General features: G+C 44.5%; 1 protein-coding gene across 1 annotated transcript in view; it reads right to left on the reverse strand.

Annotated features, from left to right (window-relative positions):
* The window catches only part of DPYSL3 (dihydropyrimidinase like 3), a 220,980-nt gene extending 206,920 nt beyond the window's left edge, over nt 1-14,060 (reverse strand). The window contains exon 1 of the mRNA XM_069764077.1: nt 13,656-14,060. Coding sequence (XP_069620178.1) covers nt 13,656-13,976 — 321 coding nt within the window. The 5' untranslated portion in view covers nt 13,977-14,060. The remainder of the gene's footprint in view (nt 1-13,655) is intronic.
* Nucleotides 14,061-27,730: the final 13,670 nt, after the last annotated feature.

Here is a 27,730-nt window from a genome sequence, read left to right on the forward strand (position 1 = left end):
GCACAGACAGGACGCCTTATATTAAAGGGCCACTGTCACCCCCCTCCAGCCATTATAAACTAAAAGAGCCACCTTGTGCAGCAGTAATGCTGCATTCTAACAAGGTGGCTCTTTTAGTTTTTGGTTCATGTATTCCGAAAATAAAGCGTTTTGAAAGTTATCCAAAATACCTATCTTTGTCCCTGGCTCCCCAGCTTTAACCGGTACTCTGCCGTCACTCAACTCTTCAGGGGCTTTCGGCCCCGCCCCCTCCGCGCTGTTTTCGGTTCAAAACCGGCGCCTGCGCTGTCTACTACTGTGTTGTGCAGGCGCAGTAAGCTCTGGCCGTCTGATGTCCCAGCCAGGCTTGCAGACTGCGCCTGTGCGGGCAGTGCGGCCATCCACCTTGGGAATCCCTGCCCCGCACTGTGTTATGCATTATGCACAGTGAGGGGCCGGGATTCATAGGCAGGGCGGCCGCACACGCGCAGACTGCAAGCCTAGCTGGGACGTCAGACGGCCAGAGTTTACTGCGCCTGCACAGCATAGTAGTAGACAGCGCAGGCGCCGGTTTTGAACCAAAAACAGCGCGGAGGGGGCGGGGCCGAAAGCCCCTGAAGATTTGAGTGACGGCAGAGTACCGGTTCAAGCTAGGGAGTGAGGAACCGCCTCCATGGACAAAGATAGGTATTTTGGATAACTTTCAAAACGCTTTATTTTCGGAATACATGAACCAAAAACTAAAAGAGCCACCTTGTTAGAATGCAGCATTACTGCTGCACAAGGTGGCTCTTTTAGTTTATAACGGCTGGAGGGGGTGACAGTGGCCCTTTAAGAATGATCTAAAAATGTTCAATACAATTGGTTGGACAAACTGGAGAGTTATAAGGACATTTCATAGGATCATCTACTTAAAGCTGTATGATTTTTAACAAGGAGCTCCTATATACTTCAAACTAAAGTCTATTTTAGACACACAAAAAAGTTAAATTTGAGTTATTAACCCCTTACTGACCTCGGACGGGATAGTACGTCCGAGGTCAGCTCCCCTGCTTTGATGCAGGGCTTCGTGGTGAGCCCGCGTCAAAGCCGGGACATGTTAGCTGTTTTGAACAGCTGACATGTGCCCGCAATAGCGGCGGGTGAAATCGCGATTCATCTGCCGCTATTAACTAGTTAAATGCCGCTGTCAAACGCAGACAGCGGCATTTAACTACCGCATCCGGCCGGGTGGCCAGATATGAGCGCATCGCCGACCCCCGTCACATGATCGGAGGTCGGCGATGCTTCTCCATTGTAACCATAGAGGTCCTTGAGACCTCTATGGTTACTGATCGCCGGTAGCTGTGAGCGCCACCCTGTGGTCGTTGCTCACAGCACACCTGATTTTCTACTACATAGCAGCGAACAGCAGATCGCTGCTATGTAGCAGAGGCGATTGTGCTGTGCCTGCTTCTAGCCTCCCATGGAGGCTATTGAAGCATGGCAAAAGTTAAAAAAAAAAGTTAAAAAAATGTGAAAAAAAATAAAAAAATATAAAAGTTTAAATCACGCCCCTTTCGTCCCAATCAAAATAAATCAATAAAAAAAAATCAAACCTACACATATTTGGTATCGCCGCGTTCAGAATCGCCCGATCTATCAAAAAAAAAAGCATCAACCTGATCTCTAAACGGCGTAATGAGAAAAAAAATCAAAACGCCAGAATTACGTTTTTTTGGTCACCGCGACATTGCATTAAAATGCAATAACGGGTGATCAAATGAACGTATCTGCACCGAATTGGAATAATTAAAAACGCCAGCTCGGCATGCAAAAAATAAGCCCTCAACAGACCTCAGATCATGAAAAATGGAGACGCTACGAGTATCGGAAAATGGCGCAATTTTTTTTTTTTTTTTTAGCAAAGTTTGGAATTTTTTTCCACCACTTAGGTAAAAAATAACCTAGACATGTTAGGTGTCTATGAACTCGTAGTGACCTGGAGAATCATAATGGCAGGTCAGTTTTAGCATTTAGTGAACCTGGCAAAAAAGCCAAACAAAAAACAAGTGTGGGACTGCACTTTTTTTGCAATTTCACTGCACTTGGAATTTTGTTCCCGTTTTCTAGTACACGACATGGTAAAACCAATGATGTCGTTCAAAAGTACAACTCGTCCCGCAAAAAATAAGCCCTCACATGGCCAAATTGACGGAAAAATAAAAAAGTTATGGCTCTGGGAAGGAGGGGAGCGAAAAACGAACACGGAAAAATGGAAAATCCCAAGGTCATGAAGGGGTTAAGCACCATCCTGGTGTTCCAAAATCCCTATGCAGCACTCCCTGTCTTGTGTTGTTATGGGGTCACTAAGGTAGTCACTAGTGGAAATGTTGAACTTAATGCCTTTTAAGTTCTGCCTGATAACTGTCTACACATTTAGGAGTTAAGGACAACTCTACTTACATTTCACAGATATGATTATTTTTAGTTTGTTAGTAAACCCACCATGAACACCCAAAGAATGAAGTCTGCAGAGTGCTCTACTACTGCTATTATATCACTACTACAAGGCTTTTACCTTAACCCTTTCAAACCCGCGTGATTTTCCTTTTTTTCCATTTGTATTTCATTTGTATTTTTGCTCCCCTTCTGGCAAATGTCATAACTTTTTTTATTGTTCCGGGATGAGTTGTACTTTTGAATGACATCATTCATTTTACCATATAGTGCACTGGAAAACAAGAAAAAAATTCCAAGTGTGTCGATATTGCAAAAAAAGTGAAATTCCACAATGTTAATTTTAGTTATTTATTTTTATTTTAGTTTTTTATTTACAATGCTCACTGGTAAAACTGTCTTGGCAATGTGATTCTTCAGCACGAGTACACAGGTACCAAACGTACGTTTTTTATAAAAAAAAACAAAAACCTTTTTTGCTTTTGTTGCCAATCTTCTGAAACCCAAAATGTTTTCATTTTTTGGAATATGGGCTGTATGAGGGCTTACTTTTTGTTCCCCGGGCTAACATTTTCACTGATACCATTTTGGGGCAGATATGATGTTTGGATCACATCTTATTGAATTTCATTGAAATGTTGCGGCACTAAAAAAACATAATTCTGGCGTTTTGATGTTTTACTCCATTTACCGATCTGATTAATAGACTTTATATTTTCATAGATCGGACTTTTACAAATCCAATAATACCAATTATGTGTATTTTTTATATTTTTAAATTGTTTTAATTCTATTATCAGCGTAGCTCCTGCTGTTAATGCTGGGGACCCTGGGCAATTGCCCAATTTTCATTAACGCTTGCCCTGCATCCCACTTTCTGCTTGCCCAGCCCTCCTGCAATCTAGAATCTACCCGTCGTTCAGGCTCTTAGGAGGGACAAGGACCCTGAATTCTTTGCCATAGAGATCAGAGAATTTGCTGCTGTCTACCATGTGCTGCGCACCACTATGCATCCCTAATGCCATGATTGGAAAAGCATGAGAGGAGATGTCTATTCTAACAGATAAATGGATTTTATGACAGTTTGATGTCCCCAAAAAGTTTTTTTTTCTCTTAAGTACCAGATACTGATTTTTCCTAGACACAGGGAATATAAATGCCAATTGCTGTGATTGTTCTACAAATGTTGACTGTTCTAAATTAGTTGTTGCATTTGTGAAGGGAACGAGACACACACAAAAAATAAAATATAAGAAAGAAATGATTATATGATTTCTAACTGATTTATAGTAACACTGCACACTGGCAATTAACTGAATTGACTACATTTCTAGATGGCTGCTGTAGTGGCATGGAGAGTTAAGTCCCGATGCCTCTGCACTACCCATGCCATTGCATTGGCCATTTTAGAAGCAGGAGGAAAGGAACGCCAATCCGAAGGTGAAGTGTCGCTTTAAAGGGGTAACAACCCTTTAAAGCAAACCTTTCAGCAGGATTTTGCTAAGTAAACGACAGGCATTGTCAGTTTGGCAGTGTTAAACTGATAAAAATGATACATGGGGTGAAGAAATCTGTCTTGTGGTTCTTGTGTAATCAGTGTTAGAAATTTGCAGGTAATGATCATGCTCTGGGGCAGCACTGTAGTCTTATCTTTCTGCTCTAAGCCAGAGAAACCAAGAAGAGACCTGCCCACAGGCTGACCCGAAGCACAAACAGTCTGTCTCTCTCTTTCTATGATGAGGAACATGTTTGTGCTTCTTTACTTGATTTCTCTGGCTTAGAGCAGGAAGATAAGACTCTGCCTACAGTCCTGCCCCGAAGCACGGGCATCTCATTAACTGACACCTTCTAACACTGATTACACAAGAACCAAAAGACTGATTTCTTAACCCCAAGAAATCATTTTAATCATTATAACGGCACCAACCTGACAGTGTCTGTAGTTTACTTAGCAAAACCCTGCCATCAGGTTTGCATTAAATAATCTCCTATGTCATGTCATACTAGTTATGGAAACAATGCTTAGAACAATGCTCATAGCAGAGAACAAAATTTACTGATGCCATTCTTCAGTCTTACATTGGAAAAAAGGAAAATGCAAAGGCCCTAATAAGGAAATATTTGACACGACTTCTAATTTTATTGTTCCACTGGCCAAATGCCATTGGATTCTCATTCTATTAGAAACTCTTCATTGCATTTAATGTGGAAACAGAGAATAGAACAAATGAGATATGATGAAAATAAGATGGAACTGGGGGCATGGAAAACACACTGGTGTCTAAAGCAACACCACTGAGCATCATGGCTCTGGTCCTTTACAAACGATCTGTTGTACAAACCTGCTTCTGTATCCTAAGCCACTAAATTAGGTAATATGATTTAAAAAAGAACTCCCAGCCAAAACTGTATTCCCTAACTCCTTATCTATACATATAGTGTAGTAAGGATGGGTTTAAATACCTACCAATCATCTCTTTAATCAAGGGACTACTATTCTAACTTGCCAGCTCATACAGCGTCTTCTATGTGGACCAGAAACCTCTTTATCAATGTAAGCCTATGAGATCCTTGTAAGTCTGTAAGGGTACCGTCACACTATACGATTTACCTACGATCACGACCAGCGATATGACCTGGCCGTGATCGTAGGTAAATCGTAGTGTGGTCGCTGGGGAGCTGTCACACAGACAGCTCTCCAGCGACCAACGATGCCGAGGTCCCTGGGTAACCAGGGTAAACATCGGGTAACTAAGCGCAGGACCGCGCTTAGTTACCCGATGTTTACCCTGGTTACAAGCGTTAAACTAAAAAAAAACAAACAGCACATACTTACATTCTGGTGTCCGTCAGGTCCCTTGCAGTCTGCTTCCCGCACTCAGTGACTGCCGGCCGTAAAGTGAAAGTGAAAGCACAGCCGCTGTGCTCTGCTTTCACTTTACGGCCGGCAGTCACAGTGCGGGAAGCAGAGACGGCAAGGGACCTGACGGACACCAGAATGTAAGTATGTGCTGTTTGTTTTTTTTTAGTTTAACGCTTGTAACCAGGGTAAACATCGGGTAACTAAGCGCGGTCTTGCGCTTAGTTACCCGATGTTTACCCTGGTTACAAGCGAACGCATCGCTGGATCGCATCGCTAGATCGCTAGATCGGTGTCACACACACCGATCTAGCGATGACAGCGGGAGATCCAGCGATGAAAGAAAGTTCCATACGATCTGCTACGACGTACGATTCTCAGCAGGATCCCTGATCGCTGCTACGTGTCAGACACAGCGATATCGTAACGATATCGCTGGAACGTCACGAATCGTACCGTCGTAGCGATCGAAATGTTATAGTGTGACGGTACCCTAAGGCTTATATTAGGAAAGTGCACACAGAAAAGGCCGTGAGAGACATCAGACCTAAATAGTGGTCACGTGGTTCAGAAGAGGATAGGACGTCAATGGGAACTGGAGTAGATGGTAAGTATCTAATCCACACTAAACTAAATACATATTGATAAGAGATTAGGGAACAAAATTTAAGCTCCATGCACTTTTTACTTTCACAGCCAAGGGATCTGCTATCTGTGTCAGACCCCTATAGAATTGATATTGTAGATGTATCTCAAGGTTGGGTCATCATTGTCAAACTCCTACACAACCCATTAAAGGTTTTTTGAGGTGATAGCAATGAGTCCCCAATATCCACATTTTTTGCCCAATCAAGAGACAATTCCCATGCTTCTCCATTCTCTTCCTAACCACAAGTGTCTAAGCTTTAGAGCAAATAGGACATAAAACATGACCCTCATTATAAAGCCCCAATTTACGGTCTACAAAGGTCATTGACAAGAAAGTGAAGAACCATTTGGTCATATCCTTCAAATCTGTAAGTGCTCCCTAGGTCTCTACCCACCTTTCACCACCCCGAGGGGAGTGCTTCCCTCATTTAAGCTGTGTGCACATGTTGCAGATTTGGGTGCAGCATTTTCTGCGCAAAATCTGCAACTCCTTGCCGAAAACGCAGCTGCGTTTTTGATGCGTTTTTGTGCGTTTTTTGCGCAGTTTTGATATGGTTTTTGATGCGGTTTTTGGTACGGTTTTTGCACGTTTTTATGCGTTTTTTGTGCGTTTTTTTATGCGTTTTTGTATGCGTTTTTGAACGCTAAATAAAGATGTATTATTGAACAAAAAAAATTTGTGATGTCATTATTGTCCAACCTCCTCTTTTACATTTGTCCAACCAACACTCCATTACACACAGATTAAAATGGGGGACCCCCCCAAAAAATGACTTGGGGTCCCCCTATATTTTATAGCCAGAAAGGCTACGCAGACAGCTGCGGGCTGATATTCATAGCCTAGAGAGGGGCCATGGATATTGCCCCCCCCCCCCTCCCCGGCTACAAATATCTGCCCTCAGCCGCCCCAGAAATGCTGCATCTGTAATCTACTAATCTATCTGTAATCTACTAATCCTAGAGTAGTGAAAGGGTTAAAAAATAAAGACACAGCCAGAAAAAAAGTATTTTATTATTCTTAATTTAACCATACTTACCATACTCGATCACCTGCAAAAAATGTAAAATAATAAACCTTATACTCCCTGTCCGACGCAGTCCAATTAATAACGAGTGTCCCACGACGATCTCCCCTATAGAACAGTGACATCGGGTGATGTCACTGCTCCATAGACCTTCAGTGACACACTGACAGGAGACAATGGCTCCTGCAGTGTATCACTAAGGTTACCTTAGTTCAGGGTCTCACTTTATGGCATTGCGGGGGAATATTCCCACACAGCAGTGGCACAAGTGAGACTAGGGACTATTTCTTACCGTGGCGGAGGAATACAGTGCGGAAGGATACCTTCCATCATTGTATTTCTGTATCCCCTGGAGAGCGGTCGCATAAGCTGATGCTGCTGCTCACCACGGGAGATCGTTGTGGGACACTCGTTTTAATTGGATTTCTGCGGATCAGGGAGTATAGTGTTTGTTTATTATTTTAATATTTTTTACAGGTGACACTGGCTTCGGGGATCAAGGTGACAAGGTGATGGTGAATATATGTACTATATGTTATATGTACTGTATGTCTATTTGTATGTATTGTATGTACAGTATGTATTGTATGTATTTACTGTATGTATGTACTGTATGTGGCATGTTGCATGTTGCATGGTGCGTGTTGTATATTGCGTGTTGGGTTTGGCATGTGGCATGTTGCATGTTGTACGTTGCTTGTTGTATGTTGTGTGTTGTATGCTGCGTGTTGTATGTTGCTTGTTGCGTGTTGTGTGTACTGTACATGCGTTTGTTTTTTTTCACATTCAACACATTAGCCGGATGATGGGACTACTACTGCCCCATTATTGGCTAATGTATCACTCACTGTCACTGTAGCAGGCATAGCCCAATGGGACTTGTAGTCTCATCGGAAGATGCCTGCACACACACACCCCCAAAGACCCCCCCGGACAGCCCCGCTCACACCCGCACAGCCCCGCACACACCCAGACAGCCCTGCACAGTCCCACGCACACCCGGACAGCCCCGCACTGTACCGTGCACACCCGCACAGTCCAGCACACACAAGCACAGTCCAGTACACACCCGCACAGTGCAGCACACACCCGCGCAGTCCAGTACACACCCAAACAGTCCTGCACAGCGCTGCACATACTCGGACAGCACGCAGACCCCGCCCACACACAGACACGCACACAGTCACCGCGCACACTCCGCCCTCACTCCGCCCACACACTTCCCTCCTCCCGAACTGCAGCGTTTCTCGGACCCACATCCGCAGCAAAACCGCAGATCTTTTTTACATCTGCGGTTTTGCTGCGGATGTGCCCAACCCAATGCAAGTCTATGGGTGCAGAAACACTGCAGTTCCTCACAAAAGAAGTGACATGCTGCGGAAAAATGTGCACATCAAGTCTACGGCTCCCATAGACTTACATTCATTGTGCACTACACTGCGGATTTGATGCAATTCCATGTGGCAAAAAACGCTGCAGAACTGCAATCAAATCCGCAACGTGTGCACACAGCCTTAGGCCGGAATCACACTACAGCGAGATACGGCCGAGTCTCGCTAGTTAAAACCAAGCTCTGGCGCCGGCACTCTGGAGCGGAGCGTGCGGCTCCATGTATTGCTGTGTGGCCGCACGCTCCGCTCTAGAGTTCCGGTGCCAGAGCTTGGTTTTAACCAGTGAGACTCGGCTGTATCTCGCTGTGTGTGATCCCAGCTTTATACAGTTTTATCCGGCATCGCGGCCCATGAGGTGACTGATTGCGCTGCAGAGTTTGTATTATCTTATATAAGAGTTCCATCTTCAGAATGATTTGCCTCTATAATTTAGGTTTGTGGCTAGAGAACCAATGTCCTGAGGAATTCCGTTCTCCAACCACAGAATAATATGACTATGAATATAGACAGCATTTTATGGCTGAATTCCAGACCTGTTATCACAGTAAATTAAACTTTGATAGGAATGTGCTGAATTTAAAGGGGCTGTCTAGGATTTATCAACTGATGAGCAATCCTTAGGATAGGTCATCAATATGAGATCAGTGGGGGTCTGTCACCGATCTCCTGAAATCTGCTCCATCTGGATGTAAACAACGTGTGGGGCTGAACACAGTAGCCCCCTACATTGCTTAGTGTCTGCTACTGAGTACATAAAGTCCACCAGACCCCGAGCTGCTCTCAGTTCCAGAACTTAGAGAGGAGACGTGAACTGGGGACTCTCCCCCACTGCATCCATAGGGGCATAGAGCATATATACAGGTCCTGTCTTCACGAGACAACACCTTTAAGTGTACAGGAAGAATATCAGAATTTAGGAAACTTACTCCAAAATACTATACAATAGAGAGCACCATAATTAGCTATAATAATTCAGATCTACAGATTGTATATGGAATAAATGATTGTTCCAGTAATGAGGTGACATTTCTACTCATAATAATTATATCACAGCATGCTGGGGGTTGTAAGTCTTCTACGACTAGGGAGCCAAAGGTTGAAGAACACTGGATAACGGGACTAATGTTGGAGAAAACATATGATCATCTGCTTTTAGATACTATAACTTATTCATGAGCTCATCAGGCCAATAATGACCCCTTCGTCAAACTGAGAAAGGGTAATAAGAAAGGGTAAAAAACAGTCTGAAAATATTAGTGCTATATATGGATGATTAGCCATTGTCGATGGATCTTATGGTGTCCAACAAGTAACAAGGGCAACAGTTTCTCTGCTGCTTCTCATGGCTGCACATGGAGGTGATACCACACCATACCAGAAAGCCGCCTGGTCTACATGTTCTCCTTTGGACATCAAGTATACACGGGGATGATACAGCAGTGCATGGATGCATATGACTATGCGTTGGTGAATAGGCTCTGACAGGTGCCATATATCAGCAGTCGTGCTCCCATAGAAATATGCCAGAATTTATTTTATTAAATACCGTATATGAGAATGGAGTCCTGAGATATGAGGCCTCAAATTCTAGGACCACCTTTCCATCGAAGCTTTAAAGATTAATTGTAAATTCATAAACCATTTGACATGTTATAGTGCTGTTAGATGTTGCGATCCATGGGGGTCTGGGTGATGAGACCCCATCAGTCACTGAAGCAGGAGGCAGAACCAATTATCAGGGTGCTATGCCTGTTCACAGCTCAGAGATACAGAATTACCGTTGTAGGAACTCATAGACTTCTATAATTTGATACACCACTAGCTTGTCTATCTGAGATTAGCAGATATGAACACAGCTTAGGGGCACATAACCTCGCTGCGTGAATCTGCCCCATTGTTTAAAGAGAATTAGTTATAAAGAAAGCAAACCTATTCCCCTACAGTCATACTATTAATCTGTAGGTAAATACTGCAGTCTAATTGGAAGAGTGGCTGCAGGGAGAAAATGAAAATTACATTCTACCTTCAGCTGCTCGCTTACAGTCATCAGGGTGGTGCCTGTCTATGAACAGTCAGGGCACACTACACAGTGACTGCGCTGTATTCTCTTGCTGGCAGTCACCGAGTGAGAACTGCTCACCGCACGGCGCCGCCCCGATGACTGGAAGCAAGCATGTTACATTGTATGTTTAAAGGGATGCTGTCAGCATAAAACGACTGTCCAAACCAAGTATAGGTGCTCGGTGCATAATAGCGGGGCCAGTCTTTTCTATTCACCTTCCAAACTACTTGGTTTCCATCTATCTCCACCATTCTCTGGCCCTATGAAGCCAGAGCTGTCAATCAAAGAAGAGGGGGGTGGAAAAAGAGGGAGAACAAGCAGGTGGGGAGGTGTATGGAAATGACTGGCCCCGCCGGGAAGCTGTGGAGCTTATTCTGAACACTCGCTCTGTGTTGACAGAGTCCCTTTAACACTGGCATAAAAAATGCTAGTATTAATTAATCGTCCTCATTCTCTATAAGGTTCATCAATGTTTCCTTAATTTTTTGACATGTCACACAAGTTGTCATTGGTGGAGTTGGGGCTATGAGAATGATAATGTAGAGGGTGGGGGTTGGGAATCTATTGAGCAACCCTTCTTTCCATCAGCGACTCTGGTTTTCATTTCAGAGGTCACAGGGGGCCATAAACCAGCACTACAGTCAATGAATGAAGCTGATGAGAATAACGGGACAAGAGCTGAGTGACATGATAGTGGCACGGCAGCCATACACTAGCAGATGGTTTTCATTCATACATTGGTAGGACACGTGACACCACACTATCCCCATCATGGGCTCTTTAAAAAGGTCAAATGAAAACATAACAACATGTGGCCCGGGACCATTGGGATCAAAGTGACGGCTGCACCTGGCTAATGGCAGCATCTCTTTGTATCTCATGATTGGCATGCATTGGAGGAACAGAACTGGAAGCCTTAATCTGGGCATCCCCAGCAAATGGGCACATAGTAATAGTGATATGTGGCATGATTTGGGCATCCACGGGTTTCTCAGCTAGCGGGCATACCGTAATAGTGGTATGTGGCATGATGCCGATTTCAATGGGGTCCTCAGATAGTGGCATACGATAATAGAGGTATAAGGCTATGTTCACACGCTGCGGATTTTGCTGCGGATCCGCAGTGGATTGGCCGCAGCAGATTCGCAGCAGTTTTCCATGAGTTTACAGTACCACGTAAACCTATGGAAAACAAAATCCGCAGTGCACATGCTGCAGAAAAAAAGCGCGGAAATGCTGCGTCGTTTATTCCGCAGCATGTTAATTCTTTGTGCGGATTCCGCAGCGGTTTACACCTGCTCCTTAATAGGAATGCGCAGGTGTAAAACCGCAGGTGAAATCCGCACAAAAAACGCATAGAAAACGCGGTAAATCCGGAGGTAATTCCGCAGAAAATCCGCAGTATGGATTTACCAAAATCAGTCAGTAAAAATCTGCAGAGTAGTCCGAAGCGTGTGCACATAGCCTCACAATGGTATGTGGCAGGATATGGGCATCAATAGGGTCGACAGCTAATAGGCATACAATAATAGTAGTATGTGGCATGTCCTGGGCATCAAATGTGTCCCCAGCAAGTGTGCATACAGAAATTGAGGTATGCAAGTGGTATGTGGCATGATCTGAGCATCAATGGGGTCCCCAGCTAGTGGGCATACAGTAATACTGGTATGATCTGGGCATGAGTGGGGTCTCCAGCCAGTGGGCACAGTAATAGCGGATTATGGCATGATCTGACCATGTGTGGGGTCCCCAGGTAGCCCAGTGGGCACAGTAATAGAGGACTATGGCTTGATGTGGGCATGAATGGGGTCTCCAGCCAGTGGGCACAGTAATAGCGGACTATGGCATGATCTGAGCATGAATGGGGTCTCCAGCCAGTGGGCACAGTAATAGCGGACTATGGCATGATCTGGGCATGAGTGGGGTCCCCAGGTAGCCCAGTGGGCACAGTAATAGCGGACTATGGCATGATCTGGGCATGAATGGGGTCTCCAGCCAGTGGGCACAGTAATAGCGGACTATGGCATGATCTGGGCATGAGTGGGGTCCCCAGGTAGCCCAGTGGGCACAGTAATAGCGGACTATGGCATGATCTGGGCATGAGTGGGGTCTCCAGCCAGTGGGCAGTGTAATAGCAGACTATGGCATGATCTGGCCATGAGTGGGGTCCCCTGCTAGCCCAGTGGGCACAGTAATAGCAAACTATGGCATGATCTGGCCATGAGTGGGGTCCCCAGCTAACCCAGTGGGCACAGTAATAGCGGACTATGGCATGATCTGGGCATGAGTGGGGTCTCCAGCCAGTGGGCAGTGTAATAGCAGACTATGGCATGATCTGGCCATGAGTGGGGTCCCCAGCTAACCCAGTGGGCAGTGTAATAGCGGACTATGGCATGATCTGGGCATGAGTGGGGTCTCCAGCCAGTGGGCACAGTAATAGCGGACTATGGCATGATCTGGGCATGAGTGGGGTCTCCAGCCAGTGGGCACAGTAATAGCGGACTATGGCATGATCTGGGCATGAATGGGGTCACCAGCCAGTGGGCACAGTAATAGAGGACTATGGCATGATCTGGCCATGAGTGGGGTCTCCAGCCAGTGGGCACAGTAATAGCGGACTATGGCATGATCTGGGCATGAATGGGGTCACCAGCCAGTGGGCACAGTAATAGCGGACTATGGCATGATCTGGGCATGAGTGGGGTCTCCAGCCAGCGGGCACAGTAATAGCGGACTATGGCATGATCTGGGCATGAGTGGGGTCTCCAGCCAGCGGGCACAGTAATAGCGGACTATGGCATGATCTGGGCATGAGTGGGGTCTCCAGCCAGCGGGCACAGTAATAGCGGACTATGGCATGATCTGGGCATGAGTGGGGTCTCCAGCCAGCGGGCACAGTAATAGCGGACTATGGCATGATCTGGGCATGAGTGGGGTCTCCAGCCAGTGGGCACAGTAATAGCGGACTATGGCATGATCTGGGCATGAGTGGGGTCTCCAGCCAGCGGGCACAGTAATAGCGGACTATGGCATGGCATTAGAAGCCCCTGGGCATGCAGGGCAGCAGACACAGTAACTGCAGCACAGAGGAATACTCAGACCTAGAAAGTTTCTCTCCATCCCCATGGGAACCTGCGCTGACGGCTCATACACACCGGGCTGGCACGGACCCTGGGGCTGGCACGGACCCTGTGCCCGGGATAGCGGATCTCCCCGGCAGACACTGCCTGACACAGCGAGTCTGCACCTACCTTGTTCTCGGGGAGGTTCTGCAGCAGCTCCTTCCCTGTACAAGTCTTAATCTGCACTCCGTGGTTCTCCACCTCCTTGTTGCCGGGGGTCTTCTCCGGTGTCGGGCTGTTTGCCCCTTGGGGGGCAGAGTTGCTCTTTCTACCCCCTCTCTGCCCGACATTGAGAGAGTCAAAGTCTATGGTCTTACTCTCATAGGCGCCCTCCACATTCCAGAACATGCCGCTGTACTTCACCCGGGGGACCTGGTCTGCCGTGCCCGGGCGGGCGAGGTACACCGGCAGGTCGTCTTCCTTGTCCCATCCCCGGTTGCCTGATGCCATGGCTGAGAGAGCGGAGCTGGAGGCGAGCACAGTCCTGGGAGCTGGGGCGGCAGGATGGCGGCGCGGCCAGAGGTGGCGCTAATGAGCCTGCCGTGCGCCCAGTGACACGAATACATATAGAGTCGGCTGCGAGGTCACAGCCACTGGCAACAATGAAGCGCGAGTGGCCGTGACAGGAATAGCCGGTGCCTCCTCTACATAGAAATACTCATATACGGTTCCACTCGTGATTGCAGAATGCATTAACCCCTTATGGACGCAGACAATTTTCATTTTTGCACTTTTTTACTTTCATCCCCTCCTTTCCAGAGCCATAACCTTGCCGTTTGTATAAGGGCGCGGAGTTCTCGATGAGACCCACCATACAATTTACTAAAAGTGAAAAATGGTGAGGTAATGAAAGCAATTCTGCCATTGTTTTGGGGGTTTAGTTTTTACCAAGTTCGCCGTGTGGTAAAAATGACCCAACAACATGATTTTTCTGGTCAGTCTGATTTCGGCAAGAGACGAAACTTTTGTAATTTTCTACTATTTCTGGACTTGGAAATAAAATTGTGTCATTTTTCAAGACTTTTTTTATTTTTTTATTTTTTTGTATTTCAAGCTATAGCTTTCATGCTACCATTTTGGGTTACATATGAAGTTTTGATAGCTTTATAGTACATTTTGGGGGACCGTTATCAAAAATGGCATTTTTTTATTTCTTTTTTTTAAGGAGCTTACCATAGGGGATAAATGATTCAATATTTTCATAAATCGGACGTTGGCAGATGAGGCGACATTTTTTTACTTTTCTAAATTAATTCTAAATAGGGAAACACTGAGTGATTCTAATTTTTGTTTTATTTCTTTTATATATATATTTTTACACTAGTGTTTTAGTCCCTGTAGGGTACATGAACCTGCTGTTATTTGACTGATTGTACTATAATGCAATACTTCAAGCACCACTACGGCATTTTTTTTATTTCACCGCTAGAGTGGTGTCACTAATCCATGTTCCCCGGACCCTAGTATTGTACTTTCTAGCCGCCGTCTTCAGCTCTTTCCACTCCCCCACCACCATCTTGTGACAACGTTTTCTAAATAACCAAAAGTCTGAGGTAACAGTCTCATAGACTTACATTGAGATGTGTCCTCCAGCTCGCCCAACAAACACTGGAGCGATTCGGCAGGTCACAACCTGTAGAAGATGACCAGAGTAGTTCCAATAACAGATGAAGATGGCGAGTAGTAAGTATAGGGGCAGGGAACTTGTATTATTGACACCCCTCCAGTGGTAAAATAAAAAACCTGGAGTGGTGCTTTCAGCTTTATTTTCTTTCACAATATATAGTGAAAATCACAGCATCCTATGAAGCCCAATGGCTGAGCTTCATAGAAGTACCAAGCTGGCAGCGATGGGGGCCTTCGGCAGGATCCCAGCTGCCATGGCAAACCAACAGCAACCCAACATCCTGTCATAAGGAAGGTGAAAGGGGATGATGGCCACCCAAATGGGCATGCCACCTGGATGGCGTAACTTAAATGATCGCAACTACCACAGAATTAGGTGTTGCAGCTGTAAAAGGAACTAATTAGTCAGTGGCAAAAACCTTTAGGGGGCACTGTAAAATGTGGAGGTATTTCTATTAGAAGACGCACAGGAACATTTTTTTAGCACATCAAATGTGGAATTTATTATTATTTCAAGATTTATTACTTTAAATGTACTTTGGTGGTGGGACAACCCCTTTAAATTCCTGTTGCGGTATGTGTTTTAGGCCACATTAACAAACTCGTGTGTAACGGTGCATCTTTCATGGACTCAGGTTTCCCGACTCAAACTTAACAGCTCCATTATATGCCCAAAAGTCTCTCAAAGAACTCCAGAGCATAATGGTGTACACCAACCTGGTATCGACTAGGCAGCGGACCTGCTGGCCTTCTAACTCGGCTTCAATAATGGGGCTACTTGCATAAAGGCCATGTTCATTGCACATGGGATTTGGCGTTTGGTGAGCTGATGCAGGACACCCGAATACTGCAGTGGGAAAGCGAAAGCGTTTAATGCCAACTCTGATTTCATCTGTACAGGACACTCTCTGGCGATATAGCCATTTCATCTGCAGCGCCAGCATTGAGGCCCCCGGAAGGTCGGAGTTTTGATGTGTCATGACTCACAAGATCCTGCATCCTATCTCGCCCTGCAGTAGGATCCCAGGGTTGAGGTGCTATTATCGGTGTATAGAGTGACCGAGTCCTCACCTGAGCTTTTTCTAGACGGACCTCCTGCATTTGCTCCCGCAGCGCTGTCGTCAAGGTCTGGACTACTTCTCTCAGGGTCGCTGCCTCTTTCAATCCTGTTTGAGCTTGCACACTGTCCCCTGAGTTCTTGATCACCGGATTTGACTCCTCTTCCCATTTTAGAACGTAGCCAAACTACCCAAAGTCATCTCTCAGAACATGTTGCTACTGTCAAACTTGGCAATGTTGTGAAACAGAGTCCGCGTTACCTGGGCTGACATAGCAGCGGTAGGCTGCATTGGCAAAACTGGGGCTGGTGGAGCTAGGACAATTTGGCCCTGCTGGGTGAGAAAACCTTGAGCTGGGAAAATGGAGATTACTTTCCTCCGCGTTCCTGTCCATAACTATCGCTGTATCCTCCGTCTAATTCTGGCCAAATTACAGTTCACACTAGCAGATCAGAGTCCATTTACCATAACACTAGTCTCTGCCAACAGGATAGTTGTTTTAATTTCTCATCACAGGTTAACTGTCTCTGAATAAAAATCCTTCAGAATCCAGTTTAACACCTTGACAACACGAGCCTGTTTTCACCTTCATGACGAGGCCAAATATTACAATTCTGACCTCTGTCACTTTATGCGGTAAAAACTCTAGAATATTTCAACTGATTTCACTGATTTTGAGATAGTCTTTTCGAGTCATATTGCAGTTCATGATAGTGGCAACATTTCTTAGATATGACTTGCGCTTATTTGTGAAAAAAAAGTAAATTTAGAGAAAATTTTGAATATTTAACAATTTTCAAACTTTTCATTTTTATGTCCTTTAAATCAGAGAGTTATGACACAAAAATGTAGTTAATTTTTTTTTGTTATGAAGTTATAACGGTGAAAAGTTGACGAGAAATTTCAAATTTTTCCAACAAAATTTACAAAACCATCACATTTGAAGTGATTTTTAAGAGGTCTATATGACAGAAAATACCAAAAAGTGATACCATTCTAAAAACTGCACCCCTCAAGGTGCTCAAAAACACATTCAAGAAGTTTATTAACCCTTCAGATGCTTCACAGAAATTATTGGAATGTGGAAAAAAAATGAACATTGAACTTTTTTCACAAAAATGCTACTTTACACCAATTTTTTTTTGTTTTTGCAAGAGTAATAGGAAAAAATGGACATCAAAATTTGTTGTCAATTTCTCCTGAGCATATCGATAACACATATGTTGGGGATAACCACTGTTTGGATGCACAGCAAGGCTGGAAAGGAAAGGAGCGCCATTTCACTTTTTGAATGTAAGCTTTGCTGGAATTATTAGCGGACGCCCTCTCGGGTTTGGAAACCCCTGATGTGCCTAAAAAGGGAAGACGCCCACAAGTGACACCATTTCGGAAACTAGACCCCACAGGGAACTTATTTACATGTGTGGTGAGTATCTTGAACCCCCAAGTGCTTCACAGAAGTTTATAATATTGAGCTCTGAAAGTAAAAAAAATTCAATTTTCCCCAAAAAAAAGATTTAGCCCCTAATTTTGCATTTTCACAAGGGTAGCAGGAGAAATTGCAATGTACAATTAGTTGTGCAATTTCTCCTGAGTATGCCGATATCCAGTATGTGGAAAAAAGTACTGTTTAGATGCACAGCCAGGCTTGGAATGGCAGGAGTGCCATTTCAATTTTTAAATGCAAAATATGCTGGAATAATTAGCGGACCCTATGTCATGTTTGGAGTGCCCTTCATGTGCCGAAACAGTAAAAGCCCCCCACAAGTGACACCTTTTTGCAAACTAGGCAACTCAGGGAACTTATCAAAATGTGTGTTGAGCACCTTAAACACCCAGGTGCTTCACAGAAGTATATAATGTAGAGCTGTGAAACTAAAAGAAATCTAATTTTTCCCACGAAAATGTTCTTTTAGTCCCAAATGTTTTATTTTCACAAGATAACAGGAGAAAATGGACCCCAAAATTTGTTGTTGGAATTTCTCCTGAGTATGCAGATACTGCAAACTACTGTTTGGGAGCACGGCAAGGCTCAGAAAGGAAGGAGTGATGTTTGGGAATGCAGACTCTGATGGAATGGTCTGGGAGCGTCATGTCACATTTGAAGAGCCAATGATGTGCCTAACAAGTGTAAACCCCCCACAAGTGACCTCATTTTGGAAACTAGACCCCACAAGAAATATATCTAGATGTGTGGTGAGCACTGTGAAACCCCTGGTGCTTCACAGAAGTTTATACCGTAGAGCCATGAAAATGCAAAAATCACATTTTTCCTAAAAAAATGTTATTTTAGCCCCCCAATTTTTTTATTTTTATAAGGGCAACAGGAGAAAATGGAACCCCAAATTTGTTGTGAGTACGCCAAAATGTGGTTGAGAATTACTTTTGGGAAGTGGGTAAAAATGACACCACAATTTGTCACACAATTTCTTCTAAATGTAAAAATACCCTATATATGGCTGTACACTACTGCTTATCCATACAGCTAGACTCGGGAGGAACGGAGAGCTATTTGCCTCCTGGAGCGCAGATTTGCCTAGAATAGTTTGCTGACTCCATATATAGAGCTCTTAAGTGCAAGAAGAGCAGAATCCCTCTTCAAGAAACCCCATTTTGGAAATTATATCCCTTTGGGAATATATCTACAGATGTAGTGACGATTTTGACTCCATGGGTGTTTTCCAGAAACAAGCAGCAGTAGAGGTTGCTGAGTGAAAATTGCGAAGTGCCGCTGTTGTGACCAGTACTTTGCAGTGACAGTACGTTGTAGCCACCAGTACCTTATTCTCAGCTCATGCTTCTGGAGACATGCACCCGTACCGAAATCCCAAAGATGTGTACTAACTTATACTCCAGTTCATTTTTTTCAGTTTTTTTTTTCATTATTAAATAATAACATTTATATTATAAAATGAGCAATGTCTTGTATTTTTTCATTTTGTGGTCACAACTGGTAAACGCTTTAGAGTGCCATTCAGCATTAGACTATGACAGGCTACCAGAATAAATCATTGCTGAATATAGATTATGTGTGGCCATCAGCACAACTGCAGCGTGATCCCTTGTTCTGGATACCCTGCCCACTTTACACCTGCTTTACCACTGTGCCCAAACCATAAGAGCCCACTTAAGTTAAATATAATGTCAGGAAAACGAAAGGAATGGCCAATCACAAAAATAAATATGCGAAAATATTTCACAGACGTGATGAACTGCAGACATAAACATATATCTTGGATCATAATTATTCTTTTATTCTTGGCAAAAGAAGAAAACAATGTGTTTGGCCAAAATTCTGATAGTCTTGAGCAGATTGAGGCTGTCTGTATGGCAGGCATGATGTGGATAATGGATGTAAAGCAGCATAACAAATCATATGCACATTCTCCATTTTCAATTATCATATGCTTATGAGCCTTTACTTTTGCAAAAAAAAAAACAAGAAAAACAAGGATGAAGACAAAGGCATCATGTCATATCTATTAGCTTCATAGCAGAAAATTGCTGATTACCTCTGAATCTCTATATGTGCCATGCGAAACCTTAAAGGGGGATATGCGAGACTTATACAAAAAAATGCAAAAAAAGGCATGTTGTTGCTAAGAGAGGCAACTACCTGCCTTATTGACCGCTCCTGCCAGAGATTCAGCTACTCCCCATCAACAGAGCAACAGTTTCTCTTCCTGTTGACGGGACGCTACTACATTGACAGCCGGCTTCCCGTCTGTCAATCAGCATGACACCAGTATTCCCACTCTGACAACAGGAAGAATAACTGATGTTCTGTTGAGGGTGAGTAACTGAATCTCTGGCAGGAGCGGTCAATGACGGGCACAGTGTACAACAGACAGGAATTTGCGTTTTCTTTTAAAGTCCCTGATATCCCTTTTAAATGGAACTTGTTATGTAAAGAAACGCTAATTACCTGCCGATATGGGATAAATCTACATATTCATAGTGTTCTAAAGCCATGTGTCCAATATACTGCGTGTTACCAGAGAAATTAACTTTATTCCCCTTGGCAGCCTCAGGCTCCCAGCTATCGAGGCACATCTGGTGTGAATTCAGTCAACGCTCAGTACATAGTAATATGTGACTGTAACCATACCCCAACACTGACTATTAGCCAGCTCAGCAGTGCACCAGCACAGAGCAGGCTGTCAGCCATAGTATGATGCATGGTTACAGCTACTGCTTCAAGACCGCTTCAAGACACCTCCTGTATGGAGAAACTAGTTGCATGCATTGCTTAGGTATGATTTTGAGCCATTCTTTCACACAAACACTCTTCAAATCCTGAAGGTTCCACGGGCTCCTTCAATGAACTCAGAGCTTTAGTTCCTTACATACATTTTCTATTGGATTGAAGTCAGGTGATTGGCTTGGCCATTCTAGCAGCTTTATTTTCTTTTTTTGAAAAAAAAAAAAAGAGGGTTTCCTTGGCTGTGTGTTTGCAATAATTGTCTTGCTGAAATATCCACCCTTGTTTCCATAATTGTTTTTTGGATTTTTTATTTATTATGTTCACTATATGCTAAAACTGACCTTCCAGTATAATTCTCCAGGTCAGTACGAGTACTCAGAAACCAAACATGTATAGGTTCTTTTTTATTGAAGTGGTGAAAAAAAAATAAGAAATTTGTCCGAAAAAATAATCTTTCCATGTCACATAGCGTCTCCATTTTTTTTTATATGGGGCTGGGTAGGGGCTTATTTTTTTGTGCACCGAGCTGACATTTTCATTGATACTATTTTTGGGTAGCTGCGATGTTTTACCTTTTATTGCAATGTTGCATCAACCAAAAAAACATAATTATGGTGTTTTGATTTTTTTTCTCTATACGCTGTTTACCTATCCGACTAATATACTTCATATTTTGATAGATTGGACATTTCTAAACACAGCAATAGCAAATACCATATAAACTCGTGTATAAGCCAAGATTTTCAGGACTATTTTTTGTGCTGAAAACGCTCCCCTCGGCTTTTAGAAGCGATGGCCGGGGGACCACCACGGTGCAGGAAGACTACTGTACACAAGATGAGGTGCAAACAACAAAGGGTAGATTTATTGATTTATTGGAAGGCATGGAATGAAGGGAATGAGGAAAATGCAAACAGGGGTTTACAATGGCAAAAGACAATTTACAAGAGTAATAAACTTTATCTTTTCCGTAAAATAGCATGGTGCTCCAGCTATTACAGACTCAAAATATGTCTAAGCAAATGTAAACAATAAACAAGTGATGATGCTACTGCACGTATAACCTCCCTGGCCTTTACTAAGCAGGCCACACGGCTCCCGTGTACTGACTATTGAAGCCTACACTAGGCCCTAACAGGTGCACCAAACAGGAACAAACTCACGGTGATGTTGGAGAATCAGGTCCAGTCTCAGAGGGGCCCCCAGCAGTCTAATACGGTGGTGCGTACGGCTTTCTGTCAGCTCTGTGAAACGTGGTCTTCTCCTTGCTTCTGGATCCTAGAGATGCTCCTGGAAACTGTAAATCCTTTTCTCTGTATCTTCGTGGCTCTCTTGCAGCTATATCAGGACACAGTTCATCTCTCTTCAGCTATCAGCACAAAAAGCCCTCTCTGCAGCAGCCTCAGCTCACACACGCTGCTCCAGCTCCACACCTGCACTCTGCACAGACTAGTTAATTACACCAAATATTGCAGGGGAGAAGCAGAACATTCCATCACGCCAGACAAGGGGGTGCAGCCTCTTAAAGTGACAGCGTGTTCCTTTCTGTCCATAACAGCACCACCCTCTTAGGCTACTTTCACACTGGCGTTTTTTGCAATACGTCGCAATGCGTCGTTTAGGGGAAAAAACGCATTCTGCAAAGTTGTTTGCAGGATGCGTTTTTGCCCCATAGATTAACATTAGTGACGCATTGCGACGCATTGACACACGTTGCAACCGTCATGCAACGGTTGCGCTGTGCTGTGGCGGACCGCCGGGAGCAAAAAACGTTACATGTAATGTTTTTTGGTGCCGACGGACCGCTTTTTCCGACCGCGCATGCGCGGCCGGAACTCTGCCCCCACCTCCCCGCACCTTACAATGGGGCAGCGGATGCGCAGGAAAAATGCATCCGCTGCCTGCGTTGTGCCTCCGTTTCACTGCTAGCGTCAGAACCTAGGCCCGACGCACTGCGACGGACCGAGTCCGACGCTAGTGTGAAAGTAGCCTTACACACGAGTCAATTGTCCAGAGCTGGGGAGGGGGAGAAGCAGCGCAGCGGCAGGAGGCGGTGGCTGTGGCACAGTGACAGCTGCAGCCGCCGGCTAACAGGAGACATCATACTCCCCCTCTGTCACTGCATCACCGTCACTGCATCTCCATTGTCATGGTGCCGGCGGCTCTCCTCTCCTGTGCTGAGCGGTCACGTGGCACCGCTCATTAAAGTAATGAATATGTACACATCTCCACTCCCATAGGTGTGGAGTGCATATTTATTACCTTAATGAGCGGTACCATGTGACCTCTGAGCAGATGAGAGCCACCGCCGCTGTGACAATGGAGATGCAGGGATGGAGATGCAGGAGGGGGAGCAATGTGAGCCATGCAGACAACCAGGGGAAGGGGGGGAGCTGAGCCATGGGGATGGGGGAGCCGAGCAGGATCCTGCTGTGACATCGCTGGTCGGAGCTAGAAGGCGAGAACTTTATTTCGTTGCTGGATCACCCGCTGACATCGCTGAATCGGCGTGTGTGACGTCGATCCAGCGATGTCTTCACTTGTAACCCGCGCTTAGTAACCCGATGTTTACCCTGGTTACCATTGTAAATGTAAAAAAACCAAAACACTACATACTTACATTCCGCTGTCTGTCGCGTCCCCCGGCGTCAGCTTCCCTGCACTGTGTCAGCGCCGGCCGTAAAGCAGAGTACAGCGGTGACGTCACTGCTCTGCTTTACGGCCGGCGCTTACACAGTGCAGGGAAGCTGACGCCGGGGGACGCGACAGACACCAGAATGTAAGTATGTAGTGTTTTTTTTTTTACATTTACAATGGTAACCAGGGTAAACATCGGGTTACTAAGCGCGGCCCTGCGCTTAGTAACCCGATGTTTACCCTGGTTACCCAGGGACTTCGGCATCGTTGGTCGCTGGAGAGAGCTGTCTGTGTGACAGCTCCCCAGCGACCACACAACAACTAAACAGCGACGCTGTAGCGATAGGCTATATCGCGAAAGGCTATATCGCTGCAGCGTCGCTAAGGCTACGTTCACACTAGCGTTCTGCTAGTGTGCGTCGCCTTAGCGTCGGGCGACGCAGCGGCGACGCACGCGTCATGCGCCCCTATGTTTAACATGGGGGACGCATGCGTTTTTGTGTGTTGCGTTTTGCAACACTTGCGTCTTTTTTGCCGCTAGCGTCGGACCAAGAAAACGCAGCAAGTTGCATTTTTCTTGTGTCCGATTTTCGGCAAAAAACGACGCACGCGTCGCAAAACGCAGCGTTTTTGCGTGCGTTTTGCCGTGTTTTTGTGTGCGTCGTGCGTTGCATCGCCGACGCAGCGGCGCGCAACGCTAGTCTGAACGTAGCCTTAATGTGACGGTACCTTTAGAGCTAAAGCTAAACCTATAACTACCGGTAATCTAAGAGATTATATTGTTTTCACCCTAAAACACCCCTTTTGATGGTATGGATTTTGCCAATGGAATCCTCTGGTCACTAGTACTACTACCCCAATTAGTACCCATTGTCTGCTAACACCTAGCAGAATAATATCAGCAGAGCTAGAAGATTGGAAGGCAGAATGGTACTTATACAAATCCACATATAGGACTGGCAGAGTTTATGCAATATTTGATTGATATCATGTTTGGAACTTGCTGGATATGAGCAGGGCTGGCTCCAGGTTTTTGTGGGCCCCGGGCAGTCTCAGTGGGCCACATACCTCGATTCATGATGCACAGATACGGCAGAGAAATATAGGTATCGTAAAATGCCAAAGATTTCACTTATTTCTTACATTACATGAGTGATATCTATTGTAAATTTTAAAATAGCTCAGAAACTGGCAAATCCTTGCCACACACAGTGCATGAGCTAGGGGATTCAAAAGTCTGCAGCCACACAGAGTGACTGAAAACTTTTAATTTTAGATCGGACAGTACAGTCCTCCATACAGTATTATGGACACCACATAGTACTCCATATAGTCTTATGGGCACCATATATTGCTTCGTACAGTATAATGGGCACCACATAGTCTTCAATACAGTATTATGGGCACCACATAGTCCTCCATACAATATTATGGTCAACACATAGTTCTCCTTACTGTATAATGGGCACTACATAGTCCTCTATACAGTATTATGGGCCTCATATATTGCTTCAAACAGTATAATGGGCCAAATATAATGCTCATTACAGAATAAGAATAATGGGCCACATATATTACTCCATACAGGATAATGGGCCCCACATATTGATCTTTACAGTACTATGGGCCCCATATAATGCTCCATATAGTATAATGGTCCGTACAGTATATTGGCATCATATAGTGCTCCATACAGATTAATGAGCCCCAAATATTGCACTATACAGAATAACGGGCCCCATATAATGTTCCATACAGTATAATGGGCTCATATATTGCTCGATACAGACTAATGGGCCCCATATATTGCTCCATACAGTATAATGGACACCGTATAATGCTCCATACGGTATAATGACCTCATATAATGCTCAATAATGTATATAATGGCCCCATATATTTCTCCAGACAGTATAATGGACCCATATATTGCTCCATACAGTATAATGGCCCCATATATCGCTCCATACAGTATGCAATGGCCCAATATAATGTTCCATACAGTATAATGTCCCCATCAATTGCTCCAAACAGTCTAATGGCCCCGTATATTGCTTTATACACTATATAATGGCCCCATATAATGTCCCATACAGTATAATGGCCCCATATAATGTTTCATATAGTATAATGGCCCCATATATTGCTCCATACAGTATATAATAGTCACATATATTGCTCCATACAGTGTATAATGGCCATACAGTATATACTGCTCCATACAGTATAATGGGCCCAACATAGTGCTTCATATAGTATATAATGGCCCCATATAATGTTACATACAACATAATGGCCCACATAGTGCCCCATACAGTATAATAGGCCCCATATAATGTTCCATACAGTATAATAGCTTCATACATAAAAAATAAATAAAGAATCAAATACTCAGTATTTTTGATAATCAGCCAAGATAAATCTGAGAGCTAAGGGCTGCAGCCCCTACTTGGCATGGCTGTGATGCAGCCAGAAGGGCTCACACTGGAAAAGCTTGATGATTAGCTGTGCTGCATCCTTTCAACAAGATTTGTTCAGGCTGCAAATTCGAACAATAACATGGACTTCCGTGAGAAGTCGTTGTTCAGGGGCCATGCACGCACACAAGGTGTCCGGTACAGATCCCAAACTTTACTGTTAGAGTTTGTCCATCACTAATGCTGACCAATCATAAGCAGCCAGTGACAATCACAAGGAAAGAAGAAAATACCCCCAAGTTTCTCACTGTGTGAGATGTGATGATACAGTTCTGATCTCCTTGGTCTAACCTCCTGCATGAGTCAGTGTGGGAGGAAGGACAGTGCAGCTGAGTTTAGTTATGTCACATTACAAACCCTTCTAACAGCTCTCCTGATTACTAAGTTTGTCATCTACTATATAAAGCTGAATGTGTGTGTGTGTGTATGTATGTATATATGTCCGGGATTGGCATCTGCACCGTCGCAGCTACAGCCACAAAATTTTGCACAGTCACACGTCTGGACCCCGAGAGCGTCATAGGCTATGTTGTGAGGCGAAATTTTAACCCCGCGCGTTCCAATTCACCAAACAATTTTGCCCCTATCTACATAATGGGGAAAAAGTGAAAGGAAAAGTGTTGGAGGCGTAGCAGCTACAGCCACAAAATTTTGCACAGTCACACGTCTGGACCCCGAGAGCGTCATAGGCTATGTTGTGAGGCGAAATTTTAACCCCGCGCGTTCCAATTCACCAAACAATTTTGCCCCTATCTACATAATGGGGAAAAAGTGAAAGGAAAAGTGTTGGAGGCGTAGCAGCTACAGCCACAAAATTTTGCACAGTCACACGTCTGGACCCCGAGAGCGTCATAGGCTATGTTGTGAGGCGAAATTTTAACCCCGCGCGTTCCAATTCACCAAACAATTTTGCCCCTATCTACATAATGGGGAAAAAGTGAAAGGAAAAGTGTTGGAGGCGTCGCAGCTACAGCCACAAAATTTTGCACAGTCACACGTCTGGACCCTGAGAGCATCATAGGCTATTTTTAGGGACTCTATAGCGACAGGGTCTGTTCCGCAGGACTGGCGCATAGCAATGTGGTGCCAATATTCAAAAAGGGCTCTAAAAGTGAACCTGGAAATTATAGGCCAGTAAGTCTAACCTCTATTGTTGGTAAAATATTTGAAGGGTTTCTGAGGGATGTTATTCTGGATTATCTCAATGAGAATAACTGTTTAACTGCATATCAGCATGGGTTTATGAGAAATCGCTCCTGTCAAACCAATCTAATCAGTTTTTATGAAGAGGTAAGCTATAGGCTGGACCACGGTGAGCCATTGGACGTGATATATCTCGATTTTTCCAAAGCGTTTGATACCGTGCCGCACAAGAGGTTGGTACACAAAATGAGAATGCTTGGTCTGGGGGAAAATGTGTGTAAATGGGTTAGTAACTGGCTTAGTGATAGAAAGCAGAGGGTGGTTATAAATGGTATAGTCTCTAACTGGGTCGCTGTGACCAGTGGGGTACCGCAGGGGTCAGTATTGGGACCTGTTCTCTTCAACATATTCATTAATGATCTGGTAGAAGGTTTACACAGTAAAATATCGATATTTGCAGATGATACAAAACTATGTAAAGCAGTTAATACAAGAGAAGATAGTATTCTGCTACAGATGGATCTGGATAAGTTGGAAACTTGGGCTGAAAGGTGGCAGATGAGGTTTAACAATGATAAATGTAAGGTTATACACATGGGAAGAAGGAATCAATATCACCATTACACACTGAATGGGAAACCACTGGGTAAATCTGACAGGGAGAAGGACTTGGGGATCCTAGTTAATGATAAACTTACCTGGAGCAGCCAGTGCCAGGCAGCAGCTGCCAAGGCAAACAGGATCATGGGGTGCATTAAAAGAGGTCTGGATACACATGATGAGAGCATTATACTGCCTCTGTACAAATCCCTAGTTAGACCGCACATGGAGTACTGTGTCCAGTTTTGGGCACCGGTGCTCAGGAAGGATATAATGGAACTAGAGAGAGTACAAAGGAGGGCAACAAAATTAATAAAGGAGATGGGAGAACTACAATACCCAGATAGATTAGCGAAATTAGGATTATTTAGTCTAGAAAAAAGAAGACTGAGGGGCGCTCTAATAACCATGTATAAGTATATAAGGGGACAATACAAATATCTCGCTGAGGATCTGTTT

This window comes from Ranitomeya imitator, chromosome 4 (genome assembly GCF_032444005.1).
Source record: "Ranitomeya imitator isolate aRanImi1 chromosome 4, aRanImi1.pri, whole genome shotgun sequence".
Taxonomy (NCBI): Eukaryota; Metazoa; Chordata; class Amphibia; order Anura; family Dendrobatidae; genus Ranitomeya; species Ranitomeya imitator.